The 16,248-nt window shown below is 31.2% G+C and overlaps 1 protein-coding gene across 1 annotated transcript in view; it reads right to left on the minus strand.

The window, feature by feature from the left end:
- Positions 1-5,962: 5,962 nt before the first annotated feature.
- LOC106719061 overlaps positions 5,963-16,248 on the minus strand; it is a 34,341-nt gene continuing 24,055 nt past the window's right edge. The window contains exons 2-8 of the mRNA XM_045683958.1: positions 14,184-14,889; positions 13,826-13,945; positions 12,817-13,021; positions 11,342-11,429; positions 9,189-9,288; positions 6,557-6,716; positions 5,963-6,258 (exon numbers count right to left, since the gene is read on the minus strand). Of these exons, the coding sequence (XP_045539914.1) occupies positions 6,051-6,258; positions 6,557-6,716; positions 9,189-9,288; positions 11,342-11,429; positions 12,817-13,021; positions 13,826-13,945; positions 14,184-14,808 (1,506 nt within the window). The 5' untranslated portion in view covers positions 14,809-14,889 and the 3' untranslated portion in view covers positions 5,963-6,050. The remainder of the gene's footprint in view (positions 6,259-6,556; positions 6,717-9,188; positions 9,289-11,341; positions 11,430-12,816; positions 13,022-13,825; positions 13,946-14,183; positions 14,890-16,248) is intronic.

The raw sequence follows: 16,248 nt of genomic DNA on the forward strand, positions 1-16,248 counted from the left end.
ATCTTGTTATTTATGTCAAAGAATAATTAACTTTAACTTTTATAGTAAAAGGTCTTGGTGTTGAGATTTTTATATGCCTTTTTTATTAGCCTCAGGGATAATTTAGCATTTTAATAGTAAGAGAAAATTAATTTATTTGTTACTTTATCTTTCCTCTGTATAATATAAGATTATTTGATTGGTGTTTTATGTAATATAAATTAAATTTAAATAAATAAAAACTTACCTAAATTAATTAACTAAAAAAAACTATTTTAAGTAAAATCTAGTTCACGTTCAATGCACTGAACGATGCAGGTAAGAATGACCCAAGTCTCGACTATCCTTATATAATAACAAACATAAGAATTGCATAAACTTCTTGGATCCGTATTGTATCCACTCAAATAACGACAAATTAATTTGAACCTTATAGCTTAGTTGATAAGAACTATTTTAAAACCTACACAAATCTCAGTTTATACACTACATCTATGAGTGACTTGTGCTTTCATTTTATTTTATACTTTAAGTGTTAAGGTTTTTGGGTTCAATTTAGCTTAATAAGTACTTTTTTAAAGTTTTAGTGTAAACAAATAATATGCCACAGTAAAATGACTCGTAAAGGTATTAGAGTTAAGATTAATTTTACGTAACTAATTTTTGTAAAACGATCGCGTTTGAATGAAGATAGCGTAACTTCGGGATATTCCCAGTGATTGTTTCGAGCTCTGTAAGTATGGAGAGAGACTGTAAAATATTTTTCAGAGAAAATATGAAAGATAAAATTGTCAATTTTATTTTATATTCAATTCGTATTTATATATGTTTCTTTATCCCTGTAAAACTGTAGATGATAATTTAATCTGAATGCTAAATTTATTTTTCAAGCCTCGTCCAGCCGTAATTCGTTATTGAATGCCAGTTGGACTATACATAGAAAGAGTAAACATCAGATTTAATGACCCTCTTTCATTAAGTCCTTACAATAGCGTTAAAATAAAAACAAATGTATTTATATAATATTTGTTTTAATTTTTAAAAAAATATGATATAACATTAAAATTACAGAAAAGCCTTCTCTACTGTTGTCGAGCTGTAATTCGCAAACCAAATCCTGGTTTGGTTTCATCATTTAGTTCATGGGGACTCCCTACGTCAAACCTCGGTAAGGTTTCAAAATTTGACCAATCAGTGTTAAAAAAATCGGTTGCATTCATAAATTGGATCCGGGATTTTATCTTACTAATATTATAAACTAGCTTTTACCCGCGACTCCGTCCGCGCGGAATAAAAAAAATGCACACAAGATAAAAAGTTCCTATGTCCGTCTCCTAGTTCTAAGCAACCTCACCATAAATTTTCAGCTAAATCAGTTCGACCGATCTTGAGTTATAAATAGTGTAACTAACACGACTTTCTTTTATATATATAAGATAGATGTGAATGTTTGGGTGGATAGATGGATGGATGGATGCTTGTTTGAAGGTATCTCCAGAACGGCTCAACGGATCTCAACGAAATTTTGTATAGGTGGTAGATAATAGTCTGTAAGAACACATAAGCTACTTATTATGTTTTTTTTTTTTTAATTCCGTGCGGACGGAGTCGCGGGCGACAGTTAGTATACATAAAAAATTAATTAGTATGTAGTTAAAAAAGCAATGTAATATTGAGTTGGATTATAATTTTTCGGATACGGAAACAAATAAAACTAGTCACAAAACTCAAAGACGCCTACCTAACCTACTCATTTAAATAATCTTTCTACTTACTTATACTGTAAATGCGACTGTTTGGATGTTTGAGTGGTTGTATACATGTTTGGTACCAAGTAACTCCACAACAGTATAATAGATTTGGATGAAAGTTGTAACAGAAATAGATTACAATTTTGAATAGCGCACCACTTGGTTATTTTTTTAATTCTCGAGAACAAAGTCGCAGGCGTCAGCTAGTAAATAATAGCTTGTTTATTTAAGTATGAATAAAACAATAATATCGATTTGGGTTAAGTTTGTTTTTGATTCGATATTTTACGTAACTAAAAATAAGTGTCAAAAATATCAGTGTGAGGAATAAATTATCCTTATGGAAGTTTTTTGTACGTATATATTGAATTAAGATTATCAAAACAATTCTGAATATGTGAAAGTCATGTTTGAAAAGTATGGATGAATATGTTTTAATGGATATTCCATTAAAATCTTTTCATTACGTTACTTGGAAATAATAAAAAGTAATTATTATCTTTGAGGTTACGCATTGCCCGTAAAAAAAATTACACAATATTTTTTGAATTAAAAACAGTGCGTGGTTATAGATGTTTTTGATGTTCAACTGTTGAGAAATTTGTATAAAACTAAAAGCGGTGGTTCAGGGGTTAAACACTTGACTTGTAATTTGCATGTCCTGGGCTCGAATCCCGTCGTTTCGATTTGTATATGTACATTTATCCGACTTTCTTATCGTGATGTAAAACATCGTTATTCAACTTGGCCAGCGTGGTTGACTATGGTCCAGTCACCCCTGGCTTAGGCTCCGAGGCCCTTTTCGGTAAATAGAGAGCTGATGAAGATGATACTTTCATTCCTCTCATTATCTTGTTAAAAACAGAGACAGCAAGATATTTTGAAACAAGTATATCGGCCAGATTAAAACTATAGTCGCAGCTGGATAAGCGACAGTTACTGTCCGGTACCCATTTACAAGTAAGAAATTCGGGTTAGAGAAAAATCTCGAGGTCCCTTGCACTCTCCTTTATCAAGGTCCGACTTAAATTCAAAAGTTCTATGTCAATAACTTACTTTATATAAGCCTTGTATAATGAAAGACGTTCATTTGTTAACAAAGTTCAGATCTTCAATTGGAATACCGCAAACTGCATTTCATATCGGCGTGCAGTGAAATCCCGAAGATTGAGTTACAGAAGCCCTTAAGCTCTACATCCCAGTTGATCTTTGCAAAACTTTTAGAGTCGGTATATTTAATTTCAATTATTTTCATATAGCTTTTTAAAACTCTTATGAATTCTAATATTGCGTGACCTTAATTGACACAAAACAATGACCGAATGACACACAAAATATTACTTAATAATGATTCACGCATTAATAAGTATAACATCAATTGGTTTGTTACAATTTAAACTTTATAATCTTGTTGATAAGATCTAGAATCACTTGTTGAAGTAAGATTAAAGTAAGGTTAACTTTCTACTGAGACAGTAGTGGGATAAACAACCGGATCTTCGAGTACATTCACCGTACTCCAACTCGTGCGTTTTGATACTTGAAAAATTATTATTTTTTTGTTTTTAAGTAACTGAGAAACGGTGCGAAAATAACTTATTAAACCGGTTTAGTTTGTTTGGATAAATATCTATGGACAATTTAGAGTCTCCGATATTTATTTGATAGGATTTTTATGTTAGAACTAACCCTATTATTAATGCCTACGTAGTGTCGGCACATTATGTACTACTCTTCCATTCCTTTTCATTAGCCGTCATATTCGATTTACTCCTTATTACAAATCTTGTTTCACCCAATCCATTCATATTTTTTTAATTCACTACCTTTGTTGGCTACAATTCATTACCTCTTAGTTGAAAAGTTACAGGTGAACTCTGACAGTTTAAAACTTGCTTCTGTTTCGCCTGAATAAATAGAAAAAGATTGGAAAACGCTATCTGATAAAAGAAAGCTCATTTATAAATGAGCTTCTAAAAATTGGTGCAGTATTTTTTAAACTACCGTGAGTTATCACTGCAGAAAATCCCGTACAAAAGTATTTTTTATTTCATTTAAAAAATTTGACGAATTACTAGTGATTCAGCAGTTATAATTTACCGTTCTATCTAAACATTTTATTTTGCCTCTTTATGATATAAATAGAGGAAGTGTTAGATAACGATAAGGAAAGGAAAGGTTTAGGCCACTGCCATCTAGACCAGACATATCAAAGTTACATTTTACACCGATATTCTGAGATTTTATAACTTCCCCATTTCTATTCCTAGCGTTAGGTTGGTTATTACTGTGTTACTGTTAGACACCGTTTATTTGAACACGTGTTTTAACCCTTTGACCGCCGCTGATTGATGTTATTGTTCTCAACATGGTTATATGTTTTAACATAAATATGTCTTACCACAAATAATGTACTTAATATTTTTCGACTACTTATGTTTTATTTTACGATTGAAATGGACGAATTATGATTATGAAATTTATTTATTACATATATGAGCGTCAGTAGCTCAGGGGTTAAGCACTTGACTTGTAATCTTCAGGACTTGGATTCGAATCCCGAAATGTACCAATTGATTGATTTTCGATTTACATATATACATTTATCCGACATACGTACGGTGAAGGAAAACATCGTGATGCAACCCGCACATATGTGTGAATTCCCTGGATAAAAAGACTGCGACGCGGCCTTGTTTCCCGAAATGGCGAAAAGTGGACTGCGGATGTTCATTTGGCCACACCAAATGGAGGTCCGTAATCGCTGCCTACCCCTCTGGGTTACAAGCGTGAGTTGTGTAAATAATAACAGAAGATGTCAAACAAAATATAATTTATTAACTTATGCTATGACTAAATAAATTATTTAATTCAAAATAAACAAAACAATATTAATTTTAAATAAGGCATGTTAAAGTAATTTACAAAATTCTGTTAAGACTTTAATATCTTTATTTAAATTTACAATATAACGCGTTTCATAAATAACAAATTTACATAGGGTGTTTCAAAATTTAATTAAAATATTAAATGAAATAACGTAAAAGGCGTATCTTGCAAACTGAGGCATTTAATTATAAAACAAAATTTTGTAAGGACTTATATTTACAATTAATATTTTAATCAAATCAGACCATTAAAGTTAAATTTAATTTAAAGTAAATATAATTTAATTATTCTATATTAAATATATTTAAAATGATTACACGCACACAATAAATACAATTACGCAATAAATTACATTCACACAAAAAAATAAATAATCTTATTTTAGTTATTAATTAATGATTTATAAACTTTTTTAATTAAAATTATTTTTGCCATTTTCGACGGAGCTTAATTTAATTTAATAAATTAATTAATCTAATATTTACATCTTGGTAATAAATTTTCATAAATGTGTCAATTCTGATTAATATTTGAAATACAATAAAATTATAATCACAACATCTTATTGTCAAATTAATTACATTTAGACATTTAAATTGAAATACAGGTGATGTTTTAATTAAATATCAAAAGTTAAAATTTAGAGTGAACTTGAAAGTGAAACAATAATAATACTTGTACTGAATATTAAATTTACAAGTATTATAAAAGCTTTTACAATTTAGACAATTCATTATAATTTTTAGAGTAAAATAAACTGGTCCTAGAACTTCTGAATGGCTGGGTTTTCCATTAGTAAGCCAGCCTAGTATCTTCAGAAATCTGTAATTAATGTATAATTAACTAGATTTTTATTTAATATACAAAGAAATTATTTCTCATTTATGCCGTCATCTTTATATTTAAAATGAAAATTTTAACTGGCCAGTTATTCTTTAAAGTGAATATGTAAATTCGCGTAAAACGTTTCACGTATAAAAGAACATAAAGTCATATGACGCTCGGAGACATTATAATGAGGCATATAAATGAAACTTTCAGCCGTTTAAAATAAAGTTTATCATTTAAAATAGATTTTTTTTACTTTATTATTTAAAAATTATTAACGGTTTGGTACAGTGAAAGCGGTAATCAGTCTGATTAAATACATAAATAACTATTTTAATTGCTTATTCAATAGTATACTTCTATAATGTTAAACAGCTTGATGATTCTGATGGTTGAGGTGTCATAAATTTGAAATTTTCCTCTGAATATAATAAGCATAGTAATAGGTCATAGCATATTCAGAAAGATTTTTCAGTTCAATCAAAATACTCCTTAGATGAGCGGAAAACGTGATGCAACAAGATTTATGTCAACATGAAATATTTCAAATAATGGTTGGTTAATTTTTTTATTATGTTATAAAATAAAAGTTTGCATACCCTATCACTTCTTGATCTTTCTAGCGGTGACGAGTTTATTAATATCATGGTATGCAGCGATCATAGTGTGCGAGGGTGTTGTAGTGGCGCAGGCGGGATTCAAACCCACGCAGTCCGCGCCTTCCTGCCCACGCCGCGCTGCTCGCATGTAGCGGAAGAACCGCAAAATCTCAGGGTTATCGGATACCGGGCGACGGAGCTCGTTTAGTTCCCTGGAACAAAAAACATTTATTTATTTCATTTTAGTTAACACTGTTTTCCAATAGGTCATAATTTTACCCTAAAGACGTCAATCTTACTAATATTATAAATGCGAATGTTTAGATGGGTGGATGGATGGATGTTTGTTTGAAAGTATCTCCAGAACGGCTCAACGGATCTTGATTAATATTTATATTTTTTAATTTCACGCGGACGGAGTTGCGGGCGACAGCTACTTAATGGAATATACTCTACTGTATAATTCAATGAACACTTTAACCAATTATTATCACGAATTCATATGTTTACCTGCTCAACTGCGCCGACACTAAGTTACTGTATGGTGCGTATTTCGCAGGGCTGGCGTACATCAGGCAAATGAGTTGCTCCCGACATGACTCCAGCTTCATGTCGACCATGTTCTGACCTCCCATACCATTGTCGATTGAATTCTCCGACGGCGCTAGACCTATTGAAATTAACATTACGTATTAAAATATAAAAATAGACCATATACGAACTGCTACATACATATACTTAATACTAAACTCGTCTGTGTAAGACGGACCGCGAATTAATCCTTGTTCCACTTGAAGAAATGGGACCCTTCTTCAAGGCTCGAAACAAGTTGGTGGCGACAATGATTTAACAATTAGTGGGGATAATAATCTTTTTTGTAAGTTTGTTTGACGAATGTTTTAACAATTTAATAAAAATAGACACTTATTATCACAAGCGTCAGCTGTTTTACAACTAAACACAGAGGAAGTCTATAAGACAGATATCGGGGTAAGGTACAGTGGAGCTTGCTGGTGGTTATCTAGCGTGTTGCGGTTTGGAGCCTATACTGTAAAGGGGTACAGGGAAGGTAATCCACCGTTATTTTTTAAGTTGATCAAAACATTAATAGTGTAAGTTGCGTTTATGTTTGATACAAAATATAAGGATTTTTCGTAACTGGAAAACCACGTACGAAGCTAACTGTACATATTAAGTTCTGAGTACTTTAATTTAGGACTATTGAATTCTCGTTAGTTTTACATCATTTTCTACCTTCTTTGACTTAGGCCTATTATATAAGAAAAAGAAAATGCTAAGGAAAAATATACCATTTTATTTTTATTATCTAGTGTACAACAATGAAATTAATCTGCTATCTATTTGGTCCCAATTTTCTAAAGCCACTGTCTCTAGAGGTTTGTTTTGGCTTTTTATATCTTGTCGGATTCTATTAAAACAACTAGTCAGCAAGTTAGAAATAAAATTTCTGATATTATATTACAAAGGGGCGAAAAACTTAAAGTTTTAAGTAGGTGACGCTAGTCAAGTGTTCTGTCATCTGCCATCTGTCAGTTTTTTTATTCGTCATTTGAGTAATTAAAAAAACAATAAAAATTTTATTCGTTTTTTCATTTTTTGTTACGAATAATTTGTGAACTATCTTAAAAAAAATCTTATTTATGAATTCCTCTGGTGATTCAGCAGTGAACTTAATATTAATTGTAACACAACACGAATAACCAACTAACATAACGAAGTTAAAACGTTAAATTAACTTTTGTTTTTCTTTTGCGTATTATACAAGAATATTACACGCGAAATATAAACGTTCATATTTTAATATGTTTTCGGGTAAAATGTTTTCTAAGAAGAGTTAACATATTAAATTGAAAATTTACGTAAAATCTTAATATCTTCTGAAATATGTTATGAAGATTTTCAACGCTCTAAACGTCGGTACGTGGCAAATGTTGATAAAATATTTGTATAAAAACATAGATTTACAACAATTTAGAATGATCATAACATAATTAGTTATTTAATTGACGATTTGGAAAATGGATAAAACAGAGACTTAAAAAATATAATTAAATGCCTAAATAAATAAAATAATACTAATAAAATTGTTTAATTATTAATTAAAATAAAGTCGTAATAAAATGGGTGATTACTAAGTAATTATAATAACATTAATGGCTTCTCTATTTGGTTTTATAACTCTATGTTTTGCAGATACATTTCACAAAGTACAGGAGAAAGCTCCTTTCTGTTGGTTGTTATTAGTTAAAGAGGTTTGGTATTTCAAGTTTTTAATCTACAGTTTCATAGTATACTATACATAGTATACCGCTCGTGGCTTCGTCCTAGAGTCTAAGGACCTGTGGGATTTTTGTTTGATGTGGAATACTTATTTCTGATGGTTTGGTATACACATATATCAGTTTATTGCATATTTTGATTTGGTTTGTTTGGGTAGTGTTTGATTTTAAGTACACAAAAATGACACACCTTTATTCTTACACTCTTTTTTGTGTAAGTATAGGATTAGGTGTTGTTTAGAGGAGCGGCCAAAACGTCTTTATTATAAACCAATCACAGACACTTCCACATATGTATAGAGTAGCTACACTTTATATGCTTTACTTGCATTCAAATTTTTAACCAAACAACAATTGTACTTTGAAGATAATTATAAGCATTTTGGAAGAGACACGAGTTTTGTTCATATTCTTATTTCGTGGAACAGATGATTATTTGCTCGTCTATCTGCCTGACTCTCAGCCGTTTACTTACTTAAATAGTTAAGCAACTATAGATGTTATGCTATGTTATAAATGTAGATTTCTACTACTAAATTTAAACTATGGAATACTTTGGTGACCACTGAATGACTGTACGTGAATCACAAAGAATGTACAATGCCAAAACATTTAATAAAATATTTCAGTTAATGTAACAAAAAATGCGAATACCAAATGTGGTTCGGTTTCATGTTTTAATTTTTTTTATATTATAAAGTGGCAACGGCCGCGTTGCCTAGCTTTAATCGACGGAGGAGGGGACGCACAGAAAGAGAATACTTCCCTTTCCTATACGTCCCGTTCTCCGTCAAATCTTCTTTACAAGAAAATGGTGGGAAAGAAATTCTATATTTACTTACCTAATCTTGCGAAGATACCATCAAGTCGAGAGAGCAGCGGAGAATAGAATGGATCGTAGTTACTAAGAATCACTGATGAGGATGGTATTTTCTGGAATATCTGGAAAGCAATGAAAATGTTATGAGTATTCACGTTAATTTCAAAATTAAAATATTTTGAACGTAGGCGATTCCCTTTAAATTGCACATAATAATTTCTATCGCGCAATCTATATATAAATAAAATTGTAGTGTTTGTTTTATCGACAAAAATCGTATTTGCGTTAGTGATAACGAAAAGTCAATTTTTAAATTTTTTGTCTGTCTGTATTGTTGTACGCAAGGCAGCGTTTCCGGGTTATCCCTGGAACAGCTTTTGAAGGTAAGGTGGCTGATGCATGCGAGCATATTGTAGCCTATATTTCTTTAATTCGGCGTCGACGAAATCGCGAGCAATACTTGTTTTTGAATACATTGCAAGACGCAGGATCTAATAATCACAAAGCCATACTCCTCCGAAACGGCTAGACCGATTTCTATGAAATTTTATATTCATATTGAATAAGTTTGAGAATCGGCTACTATCTATTTTTCATACCGCTATTAAGTTTTTTTTTTAACTGCGCGCGGCCGGAGTCGCTAGCGACAGCTAGTATTTGATAATTTTAGCCAAAATTCAAATGTAGTAAAATATGTATCACAGTTTTTTGATATGGTTTAGGTATTTTTTTTATAAAACTAAGTTAATCTCGCTATTATTATAAATGCGAAAGTTTGGCATATTGGTAAAACACAGCCTGAAAGAACACATAGGCTACTTATAAAGTTTTTTTTTGCCGCGGAGGGAATCGCGGGCAATAGCTAGTTTACGTATAACTATTTAACCCATTTACAGACTACGTTTCCTACAATTTACTTAAGCAAAGCGTCCCATCTGGTTTGTCTTAAAAATATTAGCGCTACAATCCAAGTAAAAACTTTGCTAGTGTAAACGTGACACGTTCACAAGTGGGTCAAAGTGCCTCAACAAGTTAGATAAAATAACGTGCTAAGTAAAACTTTTTGTCAGAAAATATGATTTCTCTTCACGTTGACATATAATTCGGGTCATAGTAAGTGATTTCTCTGGGGGTAGATTATTCTATGACAACCCAAATTGATTTAGTCGTTTATTCTACAGGGGTAACAATAGAATGGAAAGACATCCAGTCGAGGACGTTTACTTCCTAACCATTTTGACGATCATGTAATTTGATCGTAAACTTGTCATCGAGCTAAACTATAGCTCGTATGGTGACTGTTTTTATTCCATTTAAAGTGGGAAGCAAATTCTTTGACTGTTTAAAACACAGAATTAATATTTAACTTTTTTTAAATACGTAAAGCTAAAAATAAAAAGAGACTTAAAAGCAATATGCGTCTATGCTATCACGTTGTATTCGTAATCTTAATATGGCAAATCTAAATGGGACCGCAGTAATATGAAGTGGTTAGGGAACAACCGCAGTGGATTAGTCGGTTTTATGACTGACCCGATTCACCGCTTTGGGTTTGAGAACGTGATTTAAACATAATGCGAGAACTAGATGTAAACTTCATAATAATTTAACGTCATTCATTTCATAGGATTTGATTTAGATACATGTTTAGTTATTTTTTTTAACTTGTTGATTTGAAATCATTTAATCGAAAAAAAAATGCCGTTTCCTTCCGCTGAACCAACAAATACTCGGTGTCTCGAATTATTTACACTTTGTAACTCGAATAAAATGTTATTTTCCTGCGTAGACATTTTAATAGTAAATAGTAGGGGCAATAGTAGCTGTGTAGTAAATATTTATACTTGATAACTTGTATTTTAAAAATCATACTCTGTTACCGTCGGTTTCTGAGACCAAAATATCAGTATAAAAACATATTATCGTCATCAGAGTCTTTATCTTTCACAAAGCAGAGGTAACAATGTGTTTTAAACGGAGATTTTGGTCTCAAAAACCGACAGTAAGTCGAAGTTAGTAATATATTTTCGTATTGGTAGGTATTCCACATTAAAAGCGCTTACTGACTCAAACGCAATCAAAAGGCATTGTAATAACAGGCAAGTATTTCAGGCCAACAAAAAATTTAAATGCAAAGGGGGAAAAAAGGTTCTTTAGGTTTATGAAATTAGTTACCTTATAGTTGTTAGTATTTGACATTTGATTTTTGTAGTAGCTGTTCTTTGATGGCAGATATGATACTTTCTGGCCGCTAGCACCGAATCTGTAATGATAAAAAATATATTATATATAAACCAGTAATACAGAATAATATAATCTGTTAAACTTGTCTGACCCGGTGGGCATAAATAATAATACAATAGTTCATTAGCACTCGCTATGTTTTCTGATAAAAGTAACCGACACAGAGACTATCACCGGGCAAGATAATTTTGTCGTACTATAGCTCAGGAAAATAACTTTAATACATTACAGATTAAACTTTAACCTATTGATTTGACATTTTTCATTATAAAGCAATAAATTGAAGATTAAATTTTTTCATATGTCTATCTTTATGAAAAGTATTTCCATTGGCTTTGATAGATTGGCACTTAAGCTCCGCACGGAAATTCTATTCTAAGTACTTTTTCAATTTCCTATTTCATTTGCGTTCTGATTTACGAATAAATCTGAATAGAAGTTTTAATCTGGGAATAGAATAAGCATAAATTGAAATTCGAGATAATATTAATCTTGGTAATATTATAAAACGGGAAAGTTTAGATTTACTCGTATGGATGGATGTTTGTTGTATCTCAATAAAATTTGGCATGGATGTAGAGCATAGTTTTGCACACATGGGCTACTATTTTTTTTAAATTACGCGCGGAGGAAGTCGCAGGTGACAGCTAGTCACATAAAAACACCAGTGGTAAAGGTCATCACAGATTACTAAATTCGATTTTGTAATAGGCGTTGATAGGCGTTATATTGTTTTTAACAAATACAACTAAAATTAGTGTTTTATTTACAACAAGGTTATTCCATCTCATATCTGCTCACTTATTTTCACTACTACATTCTTTATTTATTAGGTGAAATCTTGAAAAGATATCTGTATACAAAAATAATTAGTAACCTATGTGTTATTCCAGACTATGCCACATCATATACTACATCTATGCCAAATTTCTGCGATCTATGCCATTCTGGAGATAAGAACAGAAAGATAATAAATAATAAAAACATTCATCCATCTAATACTTCGCATTTAAAATATTAGCCAGATTTAGGTAGATTTTAAGTAAATCAAACGGAGACAAGGTTTAGAATTACTAAATGTGTGACAATTGGTCGGTAATAATTGGAACGAAGTTCCTTATCGCACGTTGTGAAAGGGGGCTAGACGGAAAAAATTCTTACGAAAAGTTGTCACGACACTTTTTGCTATAGTAACCATGGCAACGACGTGACAAAATATAACGAAAATTCATAGAAATAAAATGTACTTCTTGTGAAGACTTAATTTTTTTATTCATAGAATAAACATTGGTTCCTTCACTAATTAATTGAAATGAACTTCGTTCCATCCGGGTGTCCCTTGACACCTCTCAAGTTTTTTTCATTTCAAATACAAATTTCTACATTTAAATAAAAAAGGAACCTACCTAGACATATCGACGTTTGACAAGTCATTAACATCATTGGCTTCAGCCATTGCTTCGTACAATCCTTCTTGTGGGTACGCATAACTACCAGCTTGATTGGTATCGTAACCCATGAAGTCTTTGTTGTCATTGTACGCGCTTTGGTCATCTGTGTTTGCCGGTGGATAACTGGCTTGACTCGATGCTGCTGACAATTGGGATATTCCTGAAATGTTACAAACGTATTAATTTAAAAAAAGATCCACTGTGACGCTCTGGGGAAGATTACGCATCACAGGATACCTCACTCGTTAACATCGCTTCAGTCGTTTTAGGTTCCCGAGGGTTACAATGAAATTTGATGTAAGTAATATCAAACCGGCAAAAAATATTATTTTCCTGAGTCAGTCGGGTAAAAAATATTTATGAAATATTAACGAAAATATATGGAAATGAAGTGAAATATTGGATTTACATCAAAACATCCTGTTTATTTCGGTAAAAATGATCACATATTTTTGGAAATGCCGAATTGCTGTTATTATATTTTGTTGAAATAATAATTGTGAAAATGCGTACATCATCATTTATCATTTTCTAGATCAGTGTTCATTTAATTAAAATATTGTGAATTATAAAGTTAACTTTGTCTGGCATTAATCAATGTTTTTGTGCTCTTATGGAAACATTGTTAATTAAAAAAGTCCACTTTTTGCAATAGAAAAAAAAACAATACTTTTAGTACTTAAAATCATGGAAATTAGAGCAAATTTTTGTTAAGAAAATAGAACAGTTAAATAGTAATCATTCAAAATATTTTATAGCAATGATTAATATAACTTTTTTTCTTTTTTCTTTCAGTGAACATCATCGTTTTGGGTAAGTTTTTATTTTATTTACCTATATATACAGTAGTTAAAGGTACAGAACTGCTATAAACTCGTTCTTATGAATTATCGTGCGACACAGCAGGATATGTAATACAACCGCACTCACTTAATTAAGGAAAAGTTTATCAACTTTCACTCACCTTTACCAAGAATTTTGCCGAAACTTCCCAAAATACTCGGCAGGAACATTGCCAGCAAAATACTCTTGAAGACTTGCATGCCTATTATCAGCGGTAGAAAGAATTTCTTCAGACCGAAAGCTGAAATTTTGCAAATAACCATTATTTTATGGCATCAATTAACAATTAATATCTTAACTGTACTTTTAAAATGATTCACAATTTTGAAAGTACACTTTTGCATCTAACAGTAATTTAGTAAATAAAAGACAACAAAACATCGACATCATCAACAACTTCATACATCTCTATGTTCTTACGCATATCTTCTTCCGCATAAGCAATACTTTCTTCATCAAAGTTAACAAAACATACTTACATCTAAATCCCATTAGTCTTGCGGCTTTTGGAAGGTTAATAGATAATATGTGAGTCTCAAAAAAGTTCTTTATCTTCTGATAGACTCTGTATTCGTAAGTATAAGTACTAAATAATGCTCTTCCATCTACTTTGTCTGTCTTCATCATATCTTTCTTCGTATCTATCGGTCGTATTTCAATTCCTTCTAAAATTTCATATCGATCCTTACTCAATGCATTGTCTAATACTTTTTCGAATTCATTCTCCAACTGACTCTCTGTTTGATTAATAATTATATATTTTTTTGTAAATGTATTAACACTGTCTATAACTTGTTCCATAAAACTTTCAGTTTTCTGCTCTTCATTTTTGTTGACTTTTTCATTTGTAATATTATTCGTGTTTATATTTCCTTTTAAATTACTATTTTCACAACTATGGCATTTATTAGAATCTAAATTACTTTCTATATTATTTGCTATTTTGGTTTCGTTATAAATTTGACTTGAATCATTGAATTTAGTTTCACAATCACATGTGATAATTAGATGAAATATGTACAATATTACTATAATTTTATCAGCAAACCTTAACCGACATGGTCTGGTAAGTTTGCTCATTACTCTGCCATTTGTTTGGTACATCTTTAATATATATTCTTTCAAACTTCATCACCGGATTTATGTTAGTTTTGATAAATCAGCAGCAATGTTCATGGATGTAATCTGAAATAAAAGAAAGTCAAAATAAATATTCAATCGGTAAGTAAAAATTATTAATAAGTAAGTTTCACAATGTTTTAGTTTATTGATCAAAATATATCATGTCAGTGAATTTAATGAAAGGAAATTCAGATATTACATAGTGTGACAAATGAGTCCAACAATTGAAAGTTTCTATTCAATTTAAATTTTTCTGAAAAAAAAAAAAATATGTTGACATTTATCAATTATGATAGATTCATGATTTACGTAAAAACTCTTATTATAAGTAGATTTCACTTCGAGTAAACTCTCTCTCAGATTAAAATGTAAAGTATATTTTTTAAATTTTATCAATACACATATTTGTTTTCTTTCTGTTGTATTTTGCAATGCTTACAAATCTTTCTTTGAAAAGTTTTTTTTTACAGTTTCTTCACTATTTTTTAATTATTAATTCATCAACTATATCTGAAATATACTTTTTTTATCTAACTAGTGAACATAAGCAAAATTATCGTAACATACAATAGCTCATAGACGCTGCTAATGTCAAAAATGAGTAAATATCCCGACAAGATTGTTGGACTGTAGTTGTCTTGTCTTTACTAATATCATAAATTGAAAAGATTTGTTCGTTTGTTTGTATTAAATAGGCTACGAAACTACTGAACCTATTTGAAAAATTCTTTTACATTTGGGAAGAAACATTTTAGACATAGGCTTTCTTATTATATTTTGTTTAATTCCGTGCGGGAGTTTTGGGCAACATCACTAATAAGGCAAACCGAATATAAGTGTAGATTTTTAGTAGTCTGCTTAACTTATCGTTAACGCTGAGCGAGTCTTTTTAGATATTTTCTGACAGAAGTAACCGTGAAAACAGCGCCACAATTACTACGAACTGGTCTACAATTTTGTTCTATATCGTTGTCGACGTTCACGCAAGGTCAATTAAGGTCGGTCAATGGTCGGTGGCGACACTCATGCAAAAAGTCTACCACAAATGTTCACGCAGCGTGACAAATAGAGCGGCCACCTACAGTGAGCCTCCTACAGTGCCTTTTAATGGTTTGCACTAAACATGAACCATGATACGTTATACATTAGAATAAGTATTCTTTTAAGTTTATGATAACATCATACTACTGTTAACAGAGAAAACCGACACTGTGCCGGTGTATCGGCGCAACACTAGACCTATAAAAATATCAATGCTTACGTCCCTTCACTACATCTATCTGACACTTGGTTGGGGTACAAAAGCATGCCATTCTCTTCAACCAATTTTAATTAATGATATCTAAAATTACCTACAAATGACAAGTGTTTCGTTCTCCAGTTCGATCATTCATTCATTCATTCATCGATCATTCATCATAT

This window comes from Papilio machaon, chromosome 24, assembly GCF_912999745.1.
Source record: "Papilio machaon chromosome 24, ilPapMach1.1, whole genome shotgun sequence".
In the NCBI taxonomy this organism is placed as follows: Eukaryota; Metazoa; Arthropoda; class Insecta; order Lepidoptera; family Papilionidae; genus Papilio; species Papilio machaon.